At 43.1% G+C, this 22,092-nt stretch overlaps 1 protein-coding gene across 9 annotated transcripts in view; it reads left to right on the top strand.

Annotated features, from left to right (window-relative positions):
• Positions 1 to 18,404, top strand: part of dip2c (disco interacting protein 2 homolog C) — a 248,391-nt gene extending 229,987 nt beyond the window's left edge. For 8 of the 9 annotated variants that reach the window (XM_012964918.3, XM_031903460.1, XM_031903459.1 and 5 more), the window contains 6 exons: positions 4,612 to 4,673; positions 8,900 to 8,957; positions 9,822 to 9,896; positions 13,059 to 13,233; positions 15,675 to 15,798; positions 17,553 to 18,404. In XM_012964918.3, the coding sequence (XP_012820372.1) occupies positions 4,612 to 4,673; positions 8,900 to 8,957; positions 9,822 to 9,896; positions 13,059 to 13,233; positions 15,675 to 15,798; positions 17,553 to 17,805 (747 nt within the window). In that variant the 3' untranslated portion in view covers positions 17,806 to 18,404. 9 annotated transcript variants of the gene reach the window in all.
• Positions 18,405 to 22,092: the final 3,688 nt, after the last annotated feature.

The raw sequence follows: 22,092 nt of genomic DNA, 5'->3' as shown, positions 1-22,092 counted from the left end.
TTCCCTATATAATATAAAGGTAAAAGACCCCAAATTGAATTATTTTACTGTGTATAGGTTTAGAACCAATTTCAGGCCACATGTCAGTCAGGCAGGCCCGTCGTTAGTGCCCGTCGTTAGTGCCCATACATGGGCCAATAAGCTACCAAATTGGTCTAAGGGAATGATATCGGCAGCTAGAATCAGCCCATGTATGGGCACCTTAAGGTAGTGTCAAGGCCCAACATATGGCCTTTTTTGGGGCCTGACTAGATGAGGCTCCCCCTTTGGTCATAACATTGTTACACACAGATGAAAGAACCCTATTGGTGGGATTTGCTTTTATTCAGCCACAAGGGCATTAGTGATGTTGGGCATGGATGTTGGGGATTTGGCCTGACCCACAGTCAGTGTTCTGCTTGTTCCCACAGGTGTTCCGTTGGGTTGAGGTCCTGGTTCTGTAGAGGCCAGTCAGGTTCACTTCCATCTCTGCAAACCCATTGAACTAACTTTGTGTATGTGGGAATTACAGTGATGAAACAGGAAAGGCACAAAGTAGGGAGCTTAGAATTGTCATTGTATGGTGAGGCGACACCCATGCCAGCAATGTTTGGTGGGACTTCATTCCAGCCATTAGAAGGGGTGTCCACTTACTGGCCTTATAGTGTATATTCAAATATTCATTTAGTTATGTGGGAAAGCCAAGACAGGGAGAATAACAGAGTCATATATACACATGATGGGGGTCAGTAAATACAAAGAAGATAAATCTGAGAGTCCATAAAGCATCTGGCTGGAATGAGACATACAGCAGAGATTAAATGAGAGATAGAGAATGTTAATATGTAGGGCCTCATAGGACAGTTTAATTGCAATACAGTATAGTAGCCCATGTCTATTGCGGGGGGAGGAGAATACAATGTTATTGGCTCTATGGAACCCAAGGTCTGTCACTGAATGACTCTCACCAACCATTCAGAGACTTTTCTCCCATTTGTTTTTGTTTCACAGTTTGTATATTTGACATTGTTTATTTTTGTTTTGTTTTTTTACTTCCTGCTTCTGGCATTTTCCTTCTCCTCCCCTGTATTCCCTTTTTTCTGTTTTGTACCCCCCCTTCCCCCCACCCTTTATTTACATACTACCTTATGCACCTTCACTCATCCTATTGCTATTCCTGCAACTATAGCCACACAGGCTGGGGACCCTGGCTGAGCAGGTAGGGGAGTTTCTCCTTCCCTTAATTACTAGAGATAGGCAGGCTAGACCTTGAGAGATAAGCATTTATCCCTTTGTTGGAGGGGCTGCCATAGGGATGCACTTGGAAAATTAATCTATTCTTCCCACTATTATTTATATCATTTATGCACCAGGCTGTTTGGGAAAAACCTCCTTATGAGCATTGTGCTCCTTTGTAAAGGGAATATAATAGGATAAGCCCCACTTATACTCAAGAGGAACAACTTGAGCTCAGAAAATGAAGTCAGTGAGCAGGGAAGAGTCATCTGATGTCTGTCTGGTCAGTCCCAAGCAGAGCAACATCACTAGACTTTCCACTGCTCACTAACTAAATATTCTTACAAAAAGTTTGTGAGTGATACTCAGCCCTATAGGTGTCCTTGTGCTTAATTACTTTCAGTCTTCAATGTAGACAATAAACGTAGTGCTCAAATCTCCTGCTGCTTCCTTCAAAGAAAATACCTCTCTGGAATGGGTATTAAAACATGTGCAGAACCAATGTGTTGGAAGCGCATGAAAAATAAAATAAAAATACAAAATAGTGCAATATGTTTCAAAGGTTTATGAAACTAAAGTGAAAGAGTTGTGCCTATAACTCCAAATAATAACAAAGTGCACATAGAATCCACAAATCACAGTGTGGTGTAGTTGCACATTCACCAGATGGTGGTTAAGATATGCAGAGGTAAATGAAATCCACTGTTGATAGAGGTAGGTTCAAGATCTCCATTCAATTTGGGAAAGCAAAAGATAAAAACAGAATATAGAATATAGTGTAATACCCTTTATTAATAGTAGTCCTGCTGCAGTACAGGCTACTTACAGTATCTGGATAAGAACACAACGAATCACAAACAGCTCTACGCGTTCCACGTGTCCGCCATTGATGAAGCATGCTTCCTGCCCGCTGGATTCCAATACAAGCAGCAGCATAGTTTAGAAACCTCGCCCTGCCCAAAGTAAGACGGCACAGTACATAAGCCTTGGCGTGCATCTCTGGGGGGTAGTTTTATTTAGCTTCAATGATCCTTCCATTTTCAGCTGTTCATACCATTTGCATTCCCCGTGCTCTGCAAGCTCTCAGCTCAGCAACGGTAATATGGGAAATTCCCACTAACGCTCTCAGCTGTGGGGGGTCTCGAGGGGCAGCGTCTTCTGTGCTGTCTGTTTTTTGTAGAATACTAACCTACATTTGCTTCTGGGTAATCTAGTTTAACTTGCCCATGTCTCTTCAACTGTTCTGAAAATGTTCCTTTCCAGTGCACAGGGCTACTGCGTCCTTTGCCATATACAGCAGCCACATATAGATCCCCAGCGGGGCTCCCCAGTGTAGTGACTGCTCCATTCCCAGTTTGTCAGATTGCATTCACAGGGTGCCCCCCAGTGGAGAAGCCAACTGGGCACACCGGAGCCCCATAAAAATACAGTGGCCATGTTATTCTAGGATTCTGTTCTATATAGTAAAGTGGGAAGCATCCCTATGCACGGGAATACATCTGAAAAATCTTGTTTAGGGTTTGCCTGACCTTTAAATGCCTTTAGCTTTAGCTATTGCCCCCGTTGGGCCTAAATCACAATCCATTACTAATAGTGCTAATGCCGTATGAAGCACCTATGTAGGTCAGCCTTTTGTGTTCTGCTAACTCACATGTGCTGTTATTTGACGCATTTCGTGCCGATGAACATGAAACAACATGGGCTTTACTGGATGTGTTCCATAGTCCTGGTTCTGTAGCTACCTACCAATTTAAGTGTTCAGAGGGATCCAATCTTGGCTAAAGGTTTGGGCACCTGAACCCCATGGCATTACTGTCATACATAGCCACACAGATATCCTAATCTTTACTATGATTCTAAAAGCACCAGGGGGCTCTGTGTAATATTACTGTCTGTGCTTGGGCTCCATCTATTGACCCCTATCACACACACAGTAGGGCCAATTATATCAGAAGCCATTTAACCTGTCCGAATGTATTTGGAATGTGGGAGGAAACCAGACAGTTCCCTTTTGCAGATGTCTATGGAGTATTACAGGTATAGGACCCGTTATCCAGAATGCACGGGACCAAGGGTATTCCGGATAAGGGGTCTTTCCGTAATTTGGATCTCCATACCTTAAGTCTACCAAAAAATTAATAAAACATTAATTAAACCCAATAGGATTGTTTTGCCTCCAATAAGGATTAATTATATCTTAGTTGGGATCAAGTACAGGTACTGTTTTATTATTACAGAGAAAAGGGAATCATTTAACCATTAAATAAACCCAATAGGGCTGTTCTGCCCCCAATAAGGGGTAATTATATCTTAGTTGGGATCAAGTACAGGTACTGTTTTATTATTACAGAGAAAAGGGAATCATTTAACCATTAAATAAACCCAATAGGGCTGTTCTGCCCCAATAAGGGGTAATTATATCTTAGTTGGGATCAATTACAGGTACTGTTTTATTATTACAGAGAAAAGGGAATCATTTAACCATTAAATAAACCCAATAGGACTGTTCTGTCCCCAATAAGGGGTAATTATATCTTAGTTGGGATCAATTACAGGTACTGTTTTATTATTACAGAGAAAAAGGAAATCAGTTTTAAAATTCTGAATTATTTGATTAAAATGGAGTCTATGGGAGATGGGCTTTCCGTAATTTGGAGCTTTCTGGATAATGGGTTTCCGGATAAGGGATCCCATACCTGTATTATATTGTTCCTACATCATAATCATTTATACATTATTCCCATCAGCCCCTGCCCCAGTAGAGCTTACAGTCTAATGTCCCAATCACATTCATAAACAGTAGGGTCAACATCAGGAGCTATTAACCTGCCTGTAAGCTTTATTAGATGCATGGAATATGGCAGCTACCCCCATGCTCACCCATAAAAGCTGTGTCCCAAATGGAAGGATTCTTATAAATGGGTTGTATTTGTGAATCCCTTTCACTTCACTGCATCCACTCTCTCTCTTGGTTTTCGCTAGTGAAGCTATAGCTCATATAACAGGCATTTCTCATAAATGTAACATAGAAGTTGGGGTTGAAAGAAGACACAGTGGGGATTATTTATTAAGACTGGGCAAATTTATATTAAATGATCTTATGATCGGTGTATTCCTGCCCCATGGCTCAATGTGTGTGTACATGGTATTCATGTGATATGAAGGGGTGGGAGTTTGGCTGATCTATTATCTGCTTATAAATAGGTCCAATAAGTGTGTCATATTCTGCCTATATTCCTGTTTTACTTTGCCAGAGCAATAAGCCTGTTCTGCTGATGGAGGTGATTTCATTCTGCATCCAACAGAACACTGAAAATTGGCAGCAAAATGTATTTTCCTGAGCGTTCTCTGCTGAAACCCTTAATGCCTAAATGTGCTAAACTTTTATTTTTTCAGGGAACGTCTGGACCTGATCCCACGACTGTATATGTAGATATGAGGGCGCTGCGACACGACAGGTAGGTGTAGGCACGACAACTTGTATTATGTTACCATTCATGCAGGTTCTAATGCGGCCTGAGATAACCATAGCCACACATATCTCATACACATTCTCCTTCCCAAACTAAAGTTTCAGATGTTTTTGGGCATTATTATTATTTTTAACATGTTCAACATATTCCATAGCTCTGTGTGTCTCATTAGTCAAAACCACACCCACATTCATACATATTGCCCCACCCACTTCTGGCAAGTCACCTCTTGCATCCTGATGTTCCAAGAAAAAGAGAAATTGTTGGAAAATGTAAGGAAATTGCACTAGATGAGTGATCTCCAAGGTTCTATTCCCCCATGTGGCCCAACAGGACCCCCCTTACTGTATAATAAGGTTCCAAAGGCCGATATATTGCCATATCAGTCGTCCTGCTGTGCATCCAGTAATATCTAAAGCAGAAAAATGAATTTTTCACCTCATTTCTTACCCTAGTTGCCATTTCACTGCCTATTAAGCAACATCTTGAAGACCAAATGAGAATCTTCCCCCTGTATATCAACCTATTTCTTCTGGTTGGCTAATTTGGGCCTCCCTGGATAGGCCAGCCCCACAAGTGCATGACATTGAGGCTTTGTACTCAAAGTTGCCTAGGACCTCATGATTAAACCTGCTAGGAGATGGTGATGGTTGGACTCTATGCTTGAAGAAGACTGGCCTCCTTCCACAATCCAACCAAAGCCAACATGTTTGCTATCGATATGTTTACTAAAACACCCCTATAAATGGCAGAGGCAGTCCTCCATTGTCTAGCCCTTGTATTATAAGGGTACCCCCCACTCTATAGTATAAGGATTAAACATATTCAACTTGGTGCTCCATAAATATATTAAAGCACTTAGTCATGTAACTTCTTAGTATATAGTTACATAGTTACATAGTTACATAGGGTTGAAAAAAGACCAGTGTCCATCAAGTTCAACCCATCCAAGTAAACCCAGCACACCTAACCCACACCTACCAATCTATACACTCACATACATAAACTATAAATACAACCACTAGTACTAACTGTAGATATTAGTATCACAATAGCCTTGGATATTCTGATTGATCAAGAACTCATCCAGGCCCCTCTTATAGGCATTAACAGAATCTGCCATTACCACATCACTAGGAAGGGCATTCCACAACCTCACTGCCCTCACCGTGAGGAACCACCTACGCTGCTTCAAATGGAAACTCCTTTCCTCTAATCTAAAGGGGTGACCTCTGGTGCGTTGATTGTTTTTATGGGAAAAAAGAACATCCCCCAACTGCCTATAATCCCCTCTAATGTACTTGTACAGAGTAATCATGTCCCCTCTCAAGCGCCTCTTTTCCAGAGAAAACAACCCCAACCTCGACAGTCTCACCTCATAGTTTAAATCTTCCATCCCCTTTACCAGTTTAGTTGCAGTCTCTGCTCTCTCTCCAGCTCATTAATATCCTTCTTAAGGACTGGAGCCCAAAACTGCACTGCATACTCAAGGTGAGGCCTTACCAGGGACCTATAAAGGGGCAAAATTATGTTTTCATCCCTTGAGTCAATGCCCTTTTTTATACAAGACAGCACTTTATTTGCTTTAGTAGCCACAGAATGACACTGCCTGGAATTAGACAACTTGTGATCTACAAAAACCCCCAGATCCTTCTCCATTAAGGAAACCCCCAACACACTACCATTCAGTAGATAGTTTGCGTTTATATTATTTCTACCAAAGTGCATAACTTTGCACTTATCAACATTGAACCTCATTTTCCAGTTTGCTGCCCAGTTATCTAATTTTGTCAAATCGCTCTGCAAAGTGGCAGCATCCAATGATATGGGAGGGGGCATATACCAAATTATAAGTATGGACAGAAGCAAAGTTCAGCAGACACCATATACTCTGGCCTTCTGATATTAAGGTGGAACGAATGTTAAATGAATCCAGTTTAGATACTGTGTGTATATTCTTCTTACTGAAAGCTGCAGAATGAAGTACATTCCCCGTGCCCCATCCTTAATGTGCTGCAGGTGCCCATCCATATTGTATCCACTCACAACATGATAAGTGATTTTGTTCTTCTGGGCCAAGGCTTGGTGGCTTGAAGAACGCGCATAATTGCTTCCCAAAGACCTTACAGTGCCTAGTTACTCATGCATTATTGAAGGAAATATTTTATGGCTAAGCTTTAATTATGGAATGCTAAATGGTGAAGGCAATGCCATTCAGTACAGATCTACACAGCCTGGAATGGCTTTAGGGACCCATTATATGTTGGTTGCCCTGAAAGCTTTGCAGTCTGTTTGCCTCGTGCCTCATTAATTCTGTGTACTGCTTCCCTTTGCGCTGTTTTACTCTCATCATTACCAGCTTTCCGCAAGGATAACTCCCTTACCAAACGACACCTTCTACGAACATTTGCGGCCTGGGACCTCTCGTTCGAGTTTGGTCATTTTAAAGTTGGGGCAAGCGTATCATGTAGAGCGCAGCCTCCTCCCTGACTGCAGTAAATGCATAAGCAGAAGCTATTGGGCGCCAGGGCCTTCCCAAGTACATCGCTCATACAGGTCGAGTAGCTATAATATTCCCGAATCAGGGGAGACATCATTCTAGCATAAGTGAGCCACGGAGATCAGTAAGGTCATTGCGAATGCAGCTAGAAATAGGAGAAAAAATGTGATTATGATACAGCAATACAGTTCGTTCCACATAACAAGTACTAAACAAAAGGGCCTAATCCATGTTATACATTGTGTAATAAAGGTGCCTAGTAATTAATGTGATTAATTAAGGTGACTACATAGTATGTTTTCATCAATAATTTATCAAGGCTTTCTGGGGCCTCAATGCAAGGAGTTTAAAGGATCAACAAGTTCTTTCCATTGGCTCAGGCTTCTAATAAATGGGCAAAAGGGGCATTTGGCCAGGGCCCACCATGATAATGGACCCCCACTAATTCACCTACTGAAAGATAGGTCACATTAAAGTAGCAATAATACCACTCCATCAGGTAGGAGACAGGGTGAAGTTCTTTCCATTGTCCCAGACTTAGGGCCCTTTTTATAAATGGGCAAAAGGGACATTTGGCCAGGACAGGGGCCAACCCATATATCAACTATTAAAACATGGGCCACAAAGTAGCAATAATGCCATCCCACGGGGGGGAGGGTAACTACAGAGGAAGCCGATTCTCTAGTTTCAGGGGGTCCAGGAGTGTAGAGGTCCCAGTGAGGCCTTAATAAATGAACAATTTCAATATATCATAATAGAAGAATTCAACTTACCAAAATTGAATTTGCTGCAGGGCCCACTAACATCTAGTTACGCCACTGCCACCCCACCAGGTAGGAGACAGGAATTGGTAAGTTGGAAGGGTGCAGTTTTTTTTTTCATTGACCAGGGCCAACCAGGACAGGGGCCCATGAGTAGTTCAATTAGTGAAAGATAGGCCATATTAAAGTAGCCATAATGCCACCCCACCAGGTAGGAGACAGGAATCACTAAGCTGGAAGGTTGAAGTTCTTTTTATTGGCCCTTTCTTTGCATTTAGCCAGGACCCACCACCCCTGCAGATAGCAGACCGTTCATTTTAATTAGAAGACCTCTATAAATGTTTGTCCTTTCTTTTAGAAAATATGTTCCTAAGGGATCTTTCTAATAAAGAGTTGGTATCTTTAATGGAGATGGTGGTATCTACATTTTATCATTATGGTTTTGCTTCTTTCGTGGCTGTTGGTGTAGGCTGGCACACCTGGGCCTTACTGAGCACATACTATTTCCTTTATTGCCTACTTTATAATATTGAAGTTCACATACTTGAGGATAATTCTATGACAAATATTAGGGCAAAAGGTGGCCACCAATCGGATATTTGACCTGGCCCCACTGGTACTTTAAAGTGGCCCTGTCCTGGCCCCATGTTCCTATTTCCTACATAGCAGTCCTATTGCTCCTCACCCATACTTGCTAATGATGTGAGTAAAAAGTTGACCCAATATTGAAACCCCAAGGTCAGAATTAGATAATCTCTCTGGACGGGCTAAATCGAGCCACAAATGGCCACGTAGAGGGTTAGCCACCTTGTACTGAATTTTGGTTTCATACTGACTACTCCTATGGAGATGGGGTCCATGCATTACCAGAGATTTCCATTTTGTACAGTCGTAGCTTTCAAATGAACCTGATATATTGAGTATGAGAGTATGCCTAATCTGTCTTTCAGGGTACGATTGGTAGAAAGAGGGTCACCACACAGTTTGCCTCTAATGGAATCAGGAAAAGTAAGTATTTGTTCTTTTTTCTGTTTTCATTGTACTGCCTGCAGCTGGCTGAAAGAACTAATAATTGATTGGTTGCTATGAGTTACTGCCCAAGTGCAGATTTGCCCAGTGTTTCTACTGGAGTCTACTCCAGTTAGTAACAGCTTCAAGGGTAACTAGTCCCAGCTCATGAAGCATTAAGGCAGGTAATATTATTATAATATTATAGAATTATGGTGACATTTAAAGATATTTTGTTGGGCTTTTTTATATTTTGTTCATATTTTATTCTATATTTGATTCTTACTGGACTTGCAACCAGGCTGCGATTAAAATGCCATAATTAGGGATGAAAAGCTCAAGGCCTGAGTTGAAAAAGAAATAATACAAATAAAAAGCTAGTCTCAAGATAAGTCAGCATTCTAGTTGCCAAGGTCACTGACCCTAGAAACCAGATAGCATTCTTGGTGTCTTTCTGTTGACAGGCAAATCATTTGAAAACCATAAAAGTATAAAATGAAGACCAACTGGGAATATACAGGATTTCAGGCAAGGGGAGAGGCAGATGGCAGGGGGCATTTGTAGTAAAGAGAGAAGCCCTAGAATATCAACTGCTTTACATCAGCTCAATCTACGCCAGCCCCAGTAGCCCCCGGAGCACTCAGCAGTCTCTGACATGTGTCTCAGGCTAGACCATTTAAAAGGGTTAAAACCAAACCCTTAAACCAAAATGCAAATCTGAATATAAAACATCAACATGTGAAAGAAACTGATATGAAATGATATGATGATACCCGCTGTCCTGTATCTATTGGATAAAACAAGTGATTCCGTTCAGGGGCCGCTCGCTGCCTATAACCATTCTCCTTGTTTGTCTCGTAACAGATCCTCCCAGGCGTTCGTATAATTATTGCAAATCCTGAAACCAAGGGGCCACTTGGAGACTCTCATCTCGGAGAGGTAAGTCATGTTGCTGGGGCCCCGCTGGCTCTGCTCCTTCTCAGGCCTTTAATAGCGTGGGCTGATGAGGGGATGAGGGAATTCGTTGAATTGTTGGGGTATCACTAAGGCAACCAGTGCCTGCAGCCACCTCATTGCTCAGTTTTGGCTCATATCATTGGATGCAAATACAGCCCCATATCCATTGGTGACTCTGTCCAACATGGACGACAGTATCCTTTTAATGGTTAATGCTCCATTTTAGCATTTTCTCATCTGAAAGGCGCATTTGTGACCCAGGGTGTGGAAGCAGAGTGCCAGCCAGGCATAACTAAACAGAACCGTATCTATTTATACCGGCGCCGGTTGTTCATTCTCTGCTCGTTTGTGAGATTACCCACCAGGCACCCGCTCTCGCCTAATGTGCCGCATTGGCTTTCTAATGCAATCGAAAGTAATTAACAGCGAGCAAATGGGTCTGTGTACACGGAACGCATTAAGCCTCTAATTTGTTATAGCCTGTGACAAATTCCTGTAGCCTTTCTGCTTCGCTAGGGAGGGAGCGTCCAACTCTATTACTCACTGCATTAACAGGGAGAGAGGAGCCCACGTCAACAGTAGGTTGTTGGGGACAGTTCAGTAATTATCCCTTTGTCTTGTGCCTTCACTATTCTTTAGTCCAAGAAATTCTCCTCATATACATTTAATATGTACAGTGTATTGCCTTAACAAGCAGTGAGTTACGTATAATTAGCTTGGAGTTAGTGATGTGCGGGTCGAGAAAACCGCTCTCAACCCTAACCCTACCCGACCCGGCTTCTTCCCTTTATTTATAGACCCACATCCGCCCACCATAATGTCACAAAAAGGGTGGGGTGTGCCGGGCGCGTGCCTATAAATACAGAAGAGGTAGCCGACAGTGTAAGGTTGAAGGCGAGCGGAAGAGCTCAACCCATACCCGCCCACAATTGATGTGCCGAGGTTGGCCCAAACTCGCCCAACCCGCGGATATCAGTCCGTCCCGCACATCACTAGTTAGTGTGTATTTATTAGCATTGAGGACAAATATCACTGGTGATGTTATCCATTTCAACCAATCAGCAAATAGATTTGAATGGTCACCCAAGTTAGAAAACAAAAGCAAAGATCTGATTTATTTTCAATAAATACACCCCTTTGCATCCCCTACACATTGTATTGACTGGAAAGCAGGACATAGTAGTAGCGACGTTCAGGTTGGCCTGAAACCCTTAGTAAGGATACAGTGTGGCGACAAGTTTTGCCTGGAATTTTCTCATGGGGCTTTTGCACTTTGCTTTAGTTCTTGGTGAATATTGATGATCTTATGAAGCTGAAAGAAGCCATTTTTGGTTGCTTCTGAGTTAAGAATCATTTACCAAATGACCTAGGAATGATTAGAGCCACTGAAAACATCACGTGCCTTTCCAACACTGTTTGTGTTCCCCTGTGGGCTGCTGGAACATAGTTAGTTTCCCTTTAATGTGGTACATTAAGTGGTCTATTCCTTGAAAATGATATTCATTCTCTCACAATTAGTGCGACGTGTGTGTGCCAATCAGCAATCAGAGTCATTTAGGCCCCTCTCGCGGTGCTTATGGGAGAGATTATGCTTCTCCTTTGATTCGTGACAGTGCATTAATCAGTGAGATTGGCTCCATGCTTCCATCCCCGGCGCTGTATTACATGGTACCATGGCACGGAATAGTTACATACTGTAATAAAATGGCTGGGTTAGTTGTAGATAGACGATATGTTTCTCCCAGGGTTTTGCATAGTTGGTACCCTGGAACATGGAATAATTAATCACAAACCCAGCCCTTTAATACAGACCTTAGCAAGGTGATTGCTGCAGCTGAGAGCCTTTTAAAAAGACTCCAGTGGGGGGAGGGAGAGTCTCTTCCCCACTACACAGGTAGCAGGAGCTGCGCTGCATGGGAAAGGTACTTATGATTTCTGATTTTGTTTGCTTCTATTAAGTTGGAGTTGGAAAAGCCACCCAACTGTAGTTAGGCTGCCAATTGTGTTTAGCCAGTGCTCTGGTGCAAGGGTTTATTTTCCTGTTTCTTATTTTGTGTTTGTTACTGAAGTTTTGTAACAAAATAAACTGCTGGCACTTGCCTGTAAGAGAGCAACCTCTGTGACTGCTATGTTTACCCTAAAAGACCGTGGGAAGCGGCCCTAAGACACTGAACCAGATCCCCCTGTAGGTTCAAGTGTCACACGTGGTGGAGGATGCGGGCAGCCTTGTCTGGAACAAAAGACCAAGAGTGGAACCTTTGGGCCCGGACTGCAGCTGTCACTCCCAGACGTGCAAGAATTTCTGCCTTCAATTTACTGTAGTTGCTGGCCTCTGCAGGTTCCAGATCATAATATGCCTTCTGGGGTTCCCCACTTAGGAAAGGCGCTAGTAAACTTGCCCATTCTCCAGCTGGCCATCCTTCCCTCTCAGCGGTGCGTTCAAAGGCTAGTAGGTATGCCTCAACATCATCAGTGGCTGCCATCTTTTGCAGGTAATGACTTGCCCGTATCAGCTTATTCGCTTGCTGTGTGGCCACAGGGTTTGCATTGACCTTTTCTGATAAGGCCTGGATTTCCTGTTGCACCATTTGTACAGCCGCCTGCTGTTCCTCACGGGCCTCTGCCTGTACTTCTGCCAATTGTCGCACTAACGTTTCAGTGCTTTCCTTCTGGATTTTGGCAAGGGTAGCAACACTTTCTCCATGTTGTACAACCAGCTGCTGCAAAGCTGCAACACTCTGAGCAGCTTGTCTGTTTGTTTCTTGCTGCACTGCAGTGGACTGAATGAGAGCTTTTATAACATCCTCCATCTTGGCAACAACAGTACTTGAGTGTGGTGCCCGCGTCCTCCACCACGTGTGACACTTGAACCTACAGGGGGATCTGGTTCAGTGTCTTAGGGCCGCTTCCCACAGTCTTTTAGGGTAAACATAGCAGTCACAGAGGTTGCTCTCTTACAGGCAAGTGCCAGCAGTTTATTTTGTTACAATACCTAATGATCTGGGGCCTGATAGACTCACACGGGGAACAGCAGTAATATCATCATATCTGCACCTACAGCCAATGGGATTCCGCTCACTGTTTGATTGTAATGCACATTTTGTTTTTGTTTTTTATTTTGAAAACTTTTCTGGTTTCTTGTAGATTTGGGTTCACAGTGCACACAATGCCAGTGGGTATTTCACAATTTACGGAGACGAGTCCCTGCAGTCCGACCATTTCAGCTCTCGGCTCAGTTTTGGTGACACCCAGACAGTCTGGGCACGAACGGGCTACCTGGGGTTCTTAAGGAGGACAGAGCTCACGGATGCAAATGGAGGTATTGTGTAAAGGCCTATAGGAATATCCAAAATATATATATATAGCTCAGTACTGTGTTGTCATTTATTTATATTGTTCCAGCAAGTTGCGCAGAGCTTTACATTCATTTATTACAAACAGGGTCTTACAATAAGGGTTACACATGCTATCCCACAACCCCCCTTTCCCAGAGGCTATTATCCCCCCACTGCTACTATAGGCACCATCTCTCCCTACTATACCTGCTATTCCCACAGCCAAAGTCCCTTCCCAGAGGCTATTATCCCCCCACTGCTACTATAGGCACCATCTCTCCCTACTATACCTGCTATCCCACAGCCCCAGTCCCTTCCCAGAGGCTATTAACCCCCACTGCTACTATAGGCACCATCTCTCCCTACTATACCTGCTATCCCACAGCCACAGTCCCTTCCCAGAGGCTATTATCCCCCCCACTGCTACTATAGGCACCATCTCTCCCTACTATACCTGCTATCCCACAACCCCCCTTTCCCAGAGGCTATTATCCCCCCACTGCTACTATAGGCACCATCTCTCCCTACTATACCTGCTATCCCACAGCCCCCCTTTCCCAGAGGCTATTATCCCCCCACTGCTACTATAGGCACCATCTCTCCCTACTATACCTGCTATCCCACAGCCAAAGTCCCTTCCCAGAGGCTATTAACCCCCACTGCTACTATAGGCACCATCTCTCCCTACTATACCTGCTATCCCACAGCCACAGTCCCTTCCCTGAGGCTATTATCCCCCCCACTGCTACTATAGGCACCATCTCTCCCTACTATACCTGCTATCCCACAGCCCCAGTCCCTTCCCAGAGGCTATTATCCCCCCACTGCTACTACAGGCACCATCTCTCCCTACTATACCTGCTATCCCACAGCCACAGTCCCTTCCCAGAGGCTATTATCCCCCCCACTGCTACTATAGGCACCATCTCTCCCTACTATACCTGCTATCCCACAGCCGCAGTCCCTTCCCAGAGGCTATTATCCCCCCACTGCTACTATAGGCACCATCTCTCCCTACTATACCTGCTATCCCACAGCCCCAGTCCCTTCCCAGAGGCTATTATCCCCCCACTGCTACTATAGGCACCATCTCTCCCTACTATACCTGCTATCCCCCAGCCCCAGTCCCTTCCCAGAGGCTATTATCCCACTGCTACTACAGGCACCATCTCTCCCTACTATACCTGCTATCCCACAGCCCCAGTCCCTTCCCAGAGGCTATTATCCCCCCACTGCTACTATAGGCACCATCTCTCCCTACTATACCTGCTATCCCACAGCCCCAGTCCCTTCCCAGAGGCTATTATCCCCCCACTGCTACTATAGGCACCATCTCTCCCTACTATACCTGCTATCCCACAGCCACAGTCCCTTCCCAGAGGCTATTATCCCCCCACTGCTACTATAGGTACCATCTCTCCCTACTATACCTGCTATCCCACAGCCCCAGTCCCTTCCTAGAGGCTATTATCCCCCACTGCTACTATAGGCACCATCTCTCCCTACTATACCTGCTATCCCACAGCCCCAGTCCCTTCCCAGAGGCTATTATCCCCCCACTGCTACTATAGGCACCATCTCTCCCTACTATACCTGCTATCCCACAGCCCCAGTCCCTTCCCAGAGGCTATTATCCCCCCACTGCTACTATAGGCACCATCTCTCCCTACTATACCTGCTATCCCACAGCCCCAGTCCCTTCCCAAAGGCTATTATCCCCCCACTGCTACTATAGGCACCATCTCTCCCTACTATACCTGCTATCCCACAGCCCCAGTCCCTTCCCAGAGGCTATTATCCCCCCACTGCTACTATAGGCACCATCTCTCCCTACTATACCTGCTATACCTGCTATCCCACAGCCCCAGTCCCTTCCCAGAGGCTATTATTCCCCCACTGCTACTATAGGCACCATCTATTTCTACTATAACTGCTATCACATAGGCATGGTTCCTTCCTAGAAGCTTTAATCTTAGTTTAGAGCTGAAGCTAACAAGCTTTCTGATTACATGGAAAGCGAGGGAGGTAGTAAGGGTAAAAACAATCTTTCAAGCTGGAAAAAAGGAGAAAAGGCACAGGTGATGTAGCAGATACCAGATAAAACGCCATTGTATTCTACAGGACTTATCTGTTATCTACAGTGTAACCTGTGCCTTTTCTCCTTTTTTCCAGTAGGGTATTTATATAAACTATAGGGTTTTTGAGGCAAACACACCAGTGTTACCAGTGCAGGGCAACAGTACATTATATTTTTTTTTAATTACTTTAAAATGCTTTCATATTTTGGTGTTACTGTTCCTTTAAAGATGATCCATGGTCTCCAAGGGTGGTTTCAGTTATTGCTGTGCTAGTGTTCATCAATGAGAACTGATGATGTTTTGTTTTCCCTACTGCCATCTCAAAGCCTTTTTATCCCCTCATGCAGAACGGCACGATGCGCTTTATGTTGTCGGGGCACTAGATGAAGCCATGGAATTGAGGGGAATGAGATATCATCCAATTGATATTGAAACGTCAGTGATTCGGGCCCACAAGTGTGTGACAGAATGGTGAGTTTCCTCTCTGTGGCTATCAAAGCTCGATCTTCTTTTATTTGTCTTTTCATACATTATCATTACCATGTCCTAAGTATGTAAGGTTTATAATAAACAAAGTCAGGAACTTCTTGGAATAGTCAGGAACTCCTTCCTTGGATAGTGGCATAAGTCTAAGCAGAACTCAATACAAATAAGACTTTTGTAGCTATCCTTGTAGCCTTCTGATCCTTCTCAATTCCCCTTGGTCCCATGGAAAAACAATGGCTAGTGTCCACGTGTTTAAATGGACACATACCATAGGGAGAAGTGGACCAATGGGATCCAGGAGACACAGTGAGGGATTGTGGCTTCTTAGGGCTATTAAGAGCATCGTCTTGTCATAGTATTGGTATGTAGTGATGAGCGAATCTGTCCCGTTTCAGTTCGCCATAAAATTTGCAAAACAGAAAAAAAATTTTTTTTGACACAGCCGCCTCTATTGAGGCAACACTGACAAGAGCTATAGGTCGAGATCTTGCCTTCTTCTGAAGTAGTTATGGAAAAATGGCTCACCAAAGAGTTGATCTGGATGGATTGACTTCAGTTGTTCAGTAATGATGTAAGGCTGATAGAAGGCTTCCTCAGCTTAATTTCTAGTCTGCCTATACCGCTGCCACTGTGCCCTCAACCTTTCCTGCAGAATAGTGCTTGGTTTAAGGGAATGTCTATGGTGGCCTAGACATTAGACTTGGCAAAGTATAGATAGTGAGTTGTCTCTGCTATAGAAAGGCCATTCAAAGCTCCATGGTCACATCTCCAGTCACATCATGCCACACCATTAAGCCTTGTCTTCCTTTTAGCTTCTTGCCATAAAAGGAATGCCTTTAGATGTTTGTGAGAAACCTTCTGGTCAGCCTTCCATTATAACAGTGGCTTCTAAAGGTCCCCATACTAAATTCAATCGCTTGGCGGATCTTCACCCGATATCCCCACCTACGGGTGGGTGATATTGGGGAACGTGTAGGCTAAATTCGAATTATATTGGCGCCAATGGGGCAGTCTGTTCGGGGACCACATCACCGAGCCGATGCTTTTAACCTGGCCGATCGATATCTAGCCAATTTCAGGTCTGATATCAGTCGGGCAGGCCCCTTGTTTCTGCCCCTACATGGGCCGATAAGCTGCCAAATCGATCCAAGGGACTGATATCGGCAGCTACAATCGGCCAATGTATGGGCACCTTTAGACAATACTGAACTTCCAAGCTGACCCAGTTACATATTCTGTACATCTTTATTTACCTTACTGTGATTGGTTAGGGTCATCACTGCTTGCTTTATGTGTTTTATAATCAGGGTGTTTTGCTTCAACAACACTGTCAATTGATATGGTCAACAGGGTGGAAGAACTCACTTATACTGTAGGCTAGTAATTACATAACTATTCATAGGTGACTCGAGACAATCGGCAGAGTGAATTAATTGGGCAATTATTATTCTAATACCTACTATAAATAAATCTAAAGCAACTGGACTTAAGTTAAGTAATCATGGAAGACGTTTCACTACTCATTCAAGCAGCTTCTTCAGTTCAACTGACTGGTATGGGAAGCCCTCAGCATATGTACTCAAGTCCTTAAGTACTTAACAAGTCCAGTTGCTTTAGATTTATTTATACTAGATATACCATGACCTGGATGAGTGAAAATCTTCATAGTCATTATTCTAATACCTTCATTCAGATATGCAGTGAGTAACCATTTGCTTCTCTTTATACATTCACGCCAGTGCTGTTTTCACCTGGACGAATCTGCTGGTGGTGGTAGTCGAACTGGACGGGTCAGAACAGGAAGCCCTGGACCTAGTACCGCTGGTTACCAATGTGATCTTGGAGGAACATTATTTGATCGTAGGCGTAGTCGTAGTGGTGGACATTGGTGTCATTCCTATCAACTCCCGTGGAGAGAAACAGCGTATGCACCTACGAGATGGGTTTTTAGCAGATCAGCTAGATCCCATTTATGTGGCCTACAACATGTAGTCTTGTACTATAAAGCTTCCATGGACTTTACTATAGATGTATAAATTTTTTTTTTGTTTGTTTTATCAGTGTCCACTAGAAAACGGAGGTGCAAATATGGAGACGGCCTTGTTCAGAATGGAACTGCTTTATTATTTGAATCTACCAATTTCTATCATTGGCCAGAGGAAAAAAAAATGTGAAATTCGTTTTTCTTTGTTTGTACCACTACATTTTAGCACCAAGAGACATTATTGGTACTGTATCGTATTGTATTGCCTCGGTTAAACCTCCTAAGTGCTGCAGAGATGTGCAGAATTCTGCGTCTCCTTGCGCCACTCAACTGGTTTAAATATGCCAATCGCAGAACCTTGTTTTTCTCGTCGTTTGTTTTTACGTTGCTGTTTTTTTCAGTAGCAATGGGTTTTATGAAGGTTTTTTTTTTTTATTTTTATTAATGTAAAAACTTCAGACAGGTTCATTTTTAACAAACCCTTTTACAGTGGCAGAGTTTTTTCTGTGGTTCGAGCCAATATGTTAGAAAACGTCTTCTAGATCATTTTTATTAAGCCATTTCCGATGTCTGGTTATTTTAAACAAAAGGTACGAACAGAAAATATTAAAAAAAGGCCACGTTAGAAAGCAGTGGTCCGTTGTAGACTTGTCTACAGATGGAGCTATGGGAGCTTATCAGCTGTTTGCTCCATCTATTGATTGTTGCTTTGATATCGGTAGAAAGGAAAGTTACCATGTTATCAGTACTTGACTGGAAAGTGAGACCTGTCTCCGTTAAGAATGGGCCACTTTGCAGCCAATTACCAGTGTCTGTGGCTTCTTTAAAGGAAATGTAATTTTCGAAAAAATTGTAAAATTGAAAAGCTAACATTTTTTAAGCTCTTTTGCCATTTACATTATTTTTTTTAAAGATTCTAGAATAATAGCAAAAATGTATACAGCCGATATAATGAAACTAAAACAACAGCACCTCCAGCATCGGACTGGGCTGCCGGGGCACTGGGAAAAAACTGGTGGGCCCTTGTAGACCAGACACGATCCCTGCAGGGTGCTTCACTGATCTGCCGGTTTCCCTCCCCCGACATGCTGCAGGTAAGTTTAATTTAGGCACGCTCGGGGGAGGGCTGTGTGCATGAAGGCAGTGGGGGCCATCATTGGGGGGTGCAGGGACCCCTGAGGCAGAAGCCCCAGTGCGCCCTGCACCCCCCACTACTTAGGTCTTCTGACCATGTTATGGTTGAGAGAAAAAGTCGGAACAAGAACAGGCAACTCTTCTGATGTTGCTCTCTAAAACACATGAGAGAAACATTATTAGAGTTCCCTGTCCTTCTTCTGACATTTTTTCCCAACTGTATCACAGTCAGAGGAACTGACCAGCAGGTGGTGCTGTTTTCATTTCATTATATCAGGATACATTTTTGTCAAAGGGATTCTGGGAACAAATTTCTTAAGGCTCTTTGAAAAATTCCATTCCATTTACATGGGTTTATCCTATAGGCTAAAGCTCACCCACTGGATTTTTAAAGCAAAAGCCAGGATAATAGCTGATTAGATTCCCAACTACAGACCAGTTTCGCCCCTCTTGGGGCTCATCAGTGTAGTGCAGGGTTTTCTGATCAGCTTGGGTAGAGCCAGGAGTGGGGATTCACAAATAAGTTAAGAGGGTTGAGGAGACCACCTCATACGTATGCAAATAAGTCAAAGGGATTCTGGGAACAAATTCCTTAAGGCTCTAAAAATTTTTTTTGCTAATATTTGGGGATCTGCCAAAAAAAAAAAAAAATAATAATGTAAAATGCAAAAGTGCTCAGAAGAGCAATTTTACATTGATTTGAAGGTTTATGTTTCCTGTGGCCTTTATTTAAAGTTAGTGCATCTTGTAACCACTGACAACAAAGTGCAAATATATATTGAACGAATACGAAGCTCCGTTGTACAATCCCAAGCTGCTCTGCAGAACAATCTATAAATAAGCACACTAGGATTTGCCTTTCATCTCAGCGAGAGAGAGAGAGAGTAATATAAATGAAAAATATAAGAGATTATGGAACCAAAACGTAAGGAAAAGTCGTATAAATATGGCGGACTGCGGCAAAATGCGAAAATAACTTCATATGTAATTATGTATAAAATGTTTAATTTATTTTGATCTCTTTAGAAGTATAAAACAAAAGGCAGCATTCAGGACGATAACTCTTGTAATGTTTGTTAATATAAAATACAAAGTGTTGTATTATCTTGAGTGGATAGTATCACATCAAATATATATTAAAAATATATATATATATAAATTCACAAAGGGTTATAGGGAACGGGAAAAAAAAGTTTTATCGTTTAAAGATGCAGTACTCGTCACTTGCATGGTGTCTCCCGGTGTATATAACTGAGTGTGAAATTCACAAGCGTTGGGTCGAGGAGTGATTTCCCCCCTTCTAGAGAAGGATTGTTCTAGATACCAGCAAGTGGATTGATTGCCATCGTTGGGATGGTGGACATATGGCTGAATGCACTATTGTTTTTTTCTTTTTTATTTGTCCTAGAGATAATGACAAATTGTATAATGTATGTGCCAACCAGGCATACATTGCTATAGGGAATAGGAACAGATAACTCTTTGCTAAATATTGGTAGGGCCGCTTAAACAAGGGCCCAAATACTAATAAACTTTACAAACTTTAGACAGAGTGTTTTATTCAGCTTTTCCTGAATATCAGATTGAAGTGGACTCAGGGTCGGACTGGGGGGGTGCAGGGCCCACCGGGGCTTTTGCCTCTGGGGACCCTGCACCCCCCAATGGCCCCCACCGCGGCTCCCCAGACTGACTCCCTCCCCCAAGTGCTTATACATAAAACTTACCTGCAGCGCATTGGAGAAGGGAGACCGGAGGATTGGTGGAGCGCCCTGTGGGGATCAGGTCTGGGCCGCCGGGTTTTTTCCTGGCGGCCCTGTCTGACCCTGAGTGTACTCTTAATAGACTGGGCCTTTTAATTTATTAAAAGAAATGCAAAACCTCTACACAAGACCTTCCTCTTCCTGCCAACTTAATTTTCTGCCAACTGTATGCAGTTGGCTGAAAATGAACTTATTGAGAAGAGGAACATGCAATATTTCTCTAGTCAAGCAGGGCAATATTACAAGACGTTGCCTTTTTCACAATATTGATGTAAAGTCAGCTGTAGCAAGTCAGCCAAGATCAACAGCAGCTTGAAAACTGTTAATAACTTGAAAACTAGAAAAAAAATAATGGATGCTACATTCATTTATTTCCAGGCTTTATAGTAAAAAGGTTGTATTAGAAACTCAGATTGCATTTTGGGTGTCATAAGGAGGCTATCACATTGCACAGCAGGGCAACGCGTTTTAGACCAATACCTGAAATGAAGGCAACAAACAGTAGCGCAAAGAATGACATACGACCTTCAGTACATTGTGCTACATTTTCGATTCACTGACTGCTCACAAACGGCTCTTGTAGAAAGTATCAAAGTCATAGGCCAAACATAAACATGGTGACAATTGCGGACCAGAAAAAATCATGAACCACTTTCTGTAACTGGTGAAAAAATATTTTTTATTCACCTACCTCTAAGTTTTGGTGCTCATTGATTCATTAATACAGTGTTTTTGTTTCAGTTCAAGATCCCCCATTGTTTAGGGCCATCTTTAGCTCATAACAAGGTTACAGAAAGAGGAAAACATTGCAATTCAACCACAATTCTAAACTGGGTCTAGAACAGCTGACTGTACCCCCCCCCCCACCTGCAACTGCAGCCCCACAGTTTGGGAACCAATGCTTTAATACTTCCTTGGGGCTGACACCCAGTGTGTGCGGCCAGTGAATAGGCTGCAAGGCAATGTACAGTATGTGGTATAGAACGCTCCAATGAGCATATATTTCATTGACTAATATAGTAGAATTTGAGATGGAGGTTGTGGAATGTGTGTTGTGCCACTCATTTTTAAACCCATGGCCTCATTATTTTACTGTAACTGTCACGGTATATCAGCCTTGGGTGGTTTTTCTTGATGTCTGTAGTACAAACTTCTGGCCAGGAAGTGGTGAGCCATCTAGGAATAGCTTCCCCCTTCTTTGATAAAGAGATAACAAATGCAATGGTTGTGCTGGCACTTCAGTATACTCTTACTTATAAGAGCAGGCCAATGGGCAGATTGGCCTGCCAGAGTACCAGAACATGTCCCAATGGGCCAGGTCTATGTGGAGCCTAGTCTGGAAAAGTTCCCATTTGCCTATATAAGCTCTATACCAGTTGCCACTGACTCTATCTAAGCGAA

Source organism: Xenopus tropicalis, chromosome 6, assembly GCF_000004195.4.
Source record: "Xenopus tropicalis strain Nigerian chromosome 6, UCB_Xtro_10.0, whole genome shotgun sequence".
Taxonomy (NCBI): domain Eukaryota; kingdom Metazoa; phylum Chordata; class Amphibia; order Anura; family Pipidae; genus Xenopus; species Xenopus tropicalis.
Note: the sequence above shows the minus strand (reverse complement) of the source record. Positions and strands in the feature narration are given on the sequence as shown.